Below are 5,850 nucleotides of genomic sequence, written 5' to 3'. Positions count from 1 at the left end.
GTGCCTGAAGTGCAGGCTCTGCTGGAGTCTCTATTCCCAGCCTTCCGCGATTGGCCAGCTTCCCTCCTTCCCTTCCTCCCTCTGCTCCCGTTGCGGGGAGTTTCCCCACAATCAACCCTTCCAATCCGGGAGGCAATGACCTCTAGAGGTTGTGGCAGCTAGTCTACTGCCCCTAACGGACCAGCTCACGCCCGTTGCTCGCGTGAGCAGTTGCCAAGGCAACCAACAGGCCGCTGACTCTCCTCCCTGCAGTGTAGGATTCCCAGCATGCTTTGCGCAGCGGACTCTCGGAGGAGGGCGGGAAATGCTGCATTTCCCAGAAGCCCCTTCGTGGGGTAGTCCTCTGAAGTAGGGAGCCGAGGGTAACTCTCGGACGCCCACCCTGGTGGTAGGTATGGGAGCTGGCGTTCAGAGGAGAGCGGCTGTCCAAAATTCTTGTAGCTGGTTTCGTGGTTTGCGTTTGCGCTGTTCACTGAGGTACGGCTGTGTGACGAGAGACGAGGAAGATGAATGACCCAGTGGTCACACTACAGCAGTTTGCAATCTGTTATAAAGAACATTTAGAGGATATCTAATGTTTTGATGATTGTAAGATCATATTGTGCATGCCAGTCAGATAATCCGCATCGTGGCTCCTGAATCCATGGCTCAGGGAACATCACAGAAAGGCTGTAAGAACCAGAATACCAGGAAGTCTGATGCGAAACAGTCTCTAGAAATGGCTGTACAAACTATACTGGAGCAATGGCAATATCTATGGACATGTTAATGTTGAAGGGAGAAAGTCTCCAGGTCCCAACCCTAGACAAAGAACTATTGGCCACTAATAGAGAAGAATTAGCCTCTCATAGGAATGAACTCCTTAGTTGGTTGTCCAATGCAGAACTGTCAGCCTTGAGTTTATATGTACAAACAAAAAAATAGAGCTAGCAGGTTTATATAATCTGTGCACATACACACATATGTATGTAACAATAATAATTTAAAAGATGAGAAGAGCTAAGAAAACCTAGCCAGAGGCCAGGATGGTGGTACACACCTTTAATTCCAGGATTGAAGCAAGAGGATCTCTGTGAGTTCAGAGTTAGCCTGTTCTACATAGTTAGTTCCCTGACAGCCAGCCTATATAGACAGACCCTGTCTCAATGAATAACAACAAAATTTCCTCAAACAAATTAGCTGTTTCCACAGAATGAGGTCAACACGTTTGAAGACTAACTATTCTCTGGCAGTCAGCCATTCCAACTTTTATTCCCACCACTTCAGTAACCACCGTTCGGTGTGATTTGTGAACCTTGGCTTCTCTTCAGTTTTTTTGTTTGTTTTGTGGTGTGGAGGGTTGAATCCAGGGCTAGGTTCACTGATGCTAAACAAATGCTGTGTCATGAAACCAGGTTCTAGCTACTGATTTTCTTTGTCCTGTTTGTCAGATAGGCTCCCCCTAGGTGGCCCAGGGTATAAACTGCCAAACCCCACTGCCATGAGCAACATACTTCCTGTAGCAAGCAAGGTGCCACAACCTAAAAGCTACATAACCCACACAAAACAGACCACCAGCTGGGGTCTGTTCATACACTAGGTTCAAACGCAGGAAACTATGGGCTGTGGGGAGGTGGGGCGGGGGCGGGCATTTCTCATTCAAACTACCACTCACTCTGGCTTTAGGTATCTGACAATCAAGATGAAAACTATTACCAGTCAAAAAGGGAGGGTAGCAAAAAAAAAAAAAAAAAAAAAGGGGTATTTTTGTCAAGATTCAAGGAAGCCCTTTTTTTGGGGGGGGGGAGGGGTTAAGAAGCCGGAAGAGAGGATGAGATGGAAGAGGGGAGTGAGGCAGCCAAACCAGTTCCTTGCCAGTGTGGGAGGGGACTCTCCGGAGAGTAGCGAAGCAGGTACCTGAGTCTGCAGGGTGAAAGCCGGGGGGGGGGGGGGGGGGGTGTTTCGGGGCGGGATTCAGGGGTCCATCCATTCAAGAGCCATATCTGATCCCGTGAGAGAGGATGTCTGACCTAGGGGAAGCACGTGAAATAAACAAGGCCAGGAGACTTCTAGGGGCCAATCACATCAGAGGGCTTGGGTGGGTACAGTCATCTTGGATCACATGCTCTCCCTACCGAATTTGCACGAGCAGAGCCACGTGCGGTGCAGGGCTGCAGAAGAAGCTCCTCTGGGGACAGCTTTGTGTTTTTCAGAATCCTTTTCCTCAAAAAACAACACCAGCTTATTTAGGTAAAAGGGCAATTTGGCTTCAGACGGTTCTGGCGGTGGGAGGGGCGAGGGGAGGGGCCACTTGAGAGAGCTCGGTTTGAGCCTACTGGCTACCACAGCTCCTAGCTATCAACTCACAGGGTAAGACTGGTTCTATGGCAAATGCCTGTAGTCCTAAGCACTTGGAAAATGAAGTCGAATTTGAGGCCAACCTGGACTATATGAGTCCCTGTTTCAAACAAAACAAAACAAAACAAAACAAAAAATAGCCAACCAAATGAATCAAACAAACATAAATTCCCTGGAAAGCCAGGCAGGATAGGTCTCACCTGGGAGTCCCAGACATTCAGGAAACTAAGACAGGAGAATCAATGGAGCAGAAGGGTTTGAGGCCAGCCTGTGCTATAGCAAGACCCCTACCCCTCAATGTCAAAAAAAAAAAAAAAAAAAAAAAAAAAAGAAAGAAAGAAAGAAAGAAAAAAGAAAAAAAGAAAAACGCCCAGGGAAACATTCTGGTGCCCGATATGGCCCACGGGCTATAGCTACTCTAAAAGATTCAGATAAAGCCAGTGATAATGGGCACCTCTTTTCCCCATCGGAAGATGCTACCGTGGAGAGTGTTGGAGGCGGGCGAGAGAGGTGGTCCTGTGACTCCTTCAAGCTTTGCTGCCCAGCCTCACAGATCTGGGGAGGTCCAGTGTTCTTAGACGACCTGTTTTGCACGGGGCAGCTGGACCAACCACAGTTCTTCCTTAAGGCAAAGTTTCTAGCAGCCTGCAACAAGCTTCACCCGTTAAAGAAGGATCAGCGATCAGCCTCTAAGATCCCCTCCTGCAGTAACTGAGAGCTAGGAGCTGAGCGGTCTAGTTCCCCGCAAACGACTACGTCCACAGAACTCTGAGTTGGGTCCACGAAAGCCCAGCTAGGCCATTTCCGCGTCCGGGTGAGACTAAGGTCCTGGGCTGGATTCCTGGCTCCACGGTCCGCTGGAGCAAATCGCATAAGTCAGTCTGAGTGCGCGCGCACCTCAGCCCTGCTTTTGGTATAAAGTCCTCCAAAGCGTCTCCCTCCCCAAGATCAGCAGGTGTCAGCTATCCAGAGGAGGAAATCGTTTGGCTTGGCCAACTGAGGCTGTGCTGGACCCCAGCTTGCTGTTATCGAACGCAGTCGGCACACCATCTTGTGTCGCTACCGGCAATGGGCTTGGAGCTCTACCTGGACCTGCTGTCACAACCCAGCCGCGCTGTCTACATCTTCGCCAAGAAGAATGGCATCCCCTTCCAGACGCGTACCGTGGATATACTCAAAGGTTGGCACATTTACCCCTAGACCATGTCAGTCCTTCACATTCTGCCTGGGTACAATCTCCCCATCATCTGACCCCCCCCACCCCCAGCGCCGTCCACCAAGGAATGCTCTGCTCTCTTTGGAGTGGTCTTAGTCAGTTCAGAGCCCTCTTTAAACGTAACTTCCGCTCTGACAAGAGAGACTTTTTGTCCTGGGACGTGGGGAGAAAAATGAAAGATTCCTACAGTTTCTGCTTTGAAGGCACGCAGTGTTTAGATTCACAAAATTCCGGAGACTTTGCAGGGAAGAGACACATAGCTGAGCCACCTCTGTGCCTCTGGTTCCCGGCCCATCCGGATTTTGGCCGTTTCGACCTTGCTCTGGTTGCAAAGAGAAAGGGGAAAATAGGAATACTGCTTGAGTCCTTGCACGCATTTTCTGGCTTCTTCCTTCCCAGGGCAGCACATGAGCGAGCAATTCTCCCAGGTGAACTGCTTAAACAAAGTTCCTGTACTCAAAGACGGAAGCTTCGTGTTGACCGAAAGGTGCAGCTGTAAATATACCCAGAGCCCTCACTACCTCCTCCGGCTCCCTTTGGCCGCCCCACTTCCGTTGGAGTGGGGTGCGGGGCGGGGCCCTGGCCGACTCCGACCCTAGGCTGTGAGGGGGCCTGGCTAGAGCAGACTCTGTGGGAAGGGGTCCTGGAAGACTAGAGGGCTGATCCAGCATGTCCCTTGCTTCTGTCCTGTTTCATCTGCTGGACTCCCCCCCTCCCCCTCCAGGCCTCCCTATCCTGATTGAGGGGTATTGGAAGGCGACAAGGGGACGATTGTCAAGGGTTAGGGAAAAAAAAATGTAGATTCAACAAAGGACTAGGAAGGGCTTCTCCTAACTTCCTAGATGTCCTGTTTAATCCGCCAAAGCTTGGCCCCGGAGACCAATGAAAGGGTCAGGGCTCACAGACTGTTTGGTTCTCCCATTAGAGTCTAGTGTCAGAGAGCTAAAAAACAAAACAAAACAACAACAAAAAAAAACCCACAAAACAACAACAACCACCACCAAAAAAGAAAGGCGGAGAGAAAAAGGTCTGGCCAGGGGTCAGTGTCCACGACATCAAAAAAAGAGGCGACCTGGAGAGGGGCAGAGCTCTTGCTGGTGTCTGTCTGTGTGTGTCTGTGTGTGTCTCTGGGTTTCACCATGCACAACATTGCAGAGAAGAAAGGCTCTGGGGACAGGCAAGAGTCATGGAGAGATAGGTGGTGAGACCAGAGGGAAGTACTTCAAATGTGAGAATTCTGAAGGCCCCGCCAAGGGATGGGAAACAGCCAAGGTCCTTAAATCCCCTCTTCCCATGGTCCATATAGCCCCTCTTCTATGATTCCCAGCACAGCCATCTTGATTTACCTGAGTTCCAAGTACCAGGTGGCAGACCACTGGTACCCGGCCGACCTACAGGCCCGTGCCCAAGTCCACGAATACCTGGGCTGGCATGCCGACAACATCCGTGGTACTTTCGGAGTGCTCCTATGGACCAAGGTATCCAGGGTCCTCTGGGGAGGGGCTGAACCTTGGGCACCCAGTAAGAGTCAGGCTTATTTATAGATTGAGCTCTTCTGTCGTTCTGCCAGGTGTTGGGGCCACTCATTGGGGTCCAGGTTCCCCAGGAGAAGGTGGAACGGAACAGAGATAGAATGGTCCTGGTTCTGCAACAGCTGGAGGACAAGTTCCTCAGGGACAGGGCCTTCCTTGTTGGCCAGCAGGTGACGCTAGCGGATCTCATGTCTCTGGAGGAGTTGATGCAGGTAGGAGACCAGCAGATGGGGTAGTAGTAGCTAAGGGCGGACTCTTCTTTTTGCTACTTCCCCAAGTCCAAAGCACTGTGGTCTGGGAAAAGCCAGAACCATAGAGGGGAACTTTGTGTGATTTGTTTCCTGTCTAGGTGGGAAGTGGGGAGTGGGGTGGGGGGCAGCTTCTGGCTGCTGTCAGGTCCTGGATCTGATCACAGTGCCCCAGACCTCCCATGGGGCTGTGTCTATGATGCTTGTGTTGCCTGCAATGGGACCCTCGGTATCTCTTCGACTTTCCCATCTTTGTCTCTACAGCCCGTGGCTCTTGGCTATAACCTGTTTGAGGGACGGCCTCAGCTGACAGCATGGCGAGAGAGGGTGGAGGCGTTCTTGGGTGCTGAGCTGTGTCAGGAGGCTCATAGCACCATCCTGAGCATCCTGGGACAGGCAGCCAAGAAAATGTTACCAGTACCCCCTCCGGAGGTCCATGCCAGCATGCAGCTTCGAATTGCTAGGATTCCTTGAGTGGTCTGACCAGCAATAAAGACTCATTTTGTGTTTTTTCTTT

At 51.0% G+C, this 5,850-nt stretch overlaps 1 protein-coding gene across 6 annotated transcripts; it reads left to right on the top strand.

Moving 5' to 3' along the window:
- The first annotated feature begins 272 nt into the window (after window positions 1-272).
- On the top strand, window positions 273-5,850 carry Gstt2 (glutathione S-transferase, theta 2). Of its 6 annotated transcripts, none has more exons than XM_006513240.1 (6): window positions 273-477; window positions 2,811-3,517; window positions 3,953-4,040; window positions 4,881-5,031; window positions 5,124-5,297; window positions 5,598-5,850. In XM_006513240.1, the coding sequence occupies exons 2-6, from the start codon at window positions 3,406-3,408 to the stop codon at window positions 5,805-5,807; spliced, it is 735 nt and encodes a 244-aa protein (XP_006513303.1). In that variant the 5' UTR covers window positions 273-477; window positions 2,811-3,405; the 3' UTR covers window positions 5,808-5,850. The 6 variants fall into 6 exon arrangements, with proteins under 6 accessions (XP_006513303.1, XP_011241675.1, XP_006513304.1 ...); XM_011243373.1 differs by having other exon boundaries at window positions 4,860-5,031; XM_030244889.1 differs by lacking the exon at window positions 273-477 and adding an exon at window positions 2,085-2,229.

This window comes from Mus musculus, chromosome 10 (genome assembly GCF_000001635.26).
Source record: "Mus musculus strain C57BL/6J chromosome 10, GRCm38.p6 C57BL/6J".
Taxonomy (NCBI): domain Eukaryota; kingdom Metazoa; phylum Chordata; class Mammalia; order Rodentia; family Muridae; genus Mus; species Mus musculus.
The sequence above is the reverse complement of the archived record's forward strand: the minus strand, read 5'-3'. Positions and strand labels throughout refer to the sequence as shown.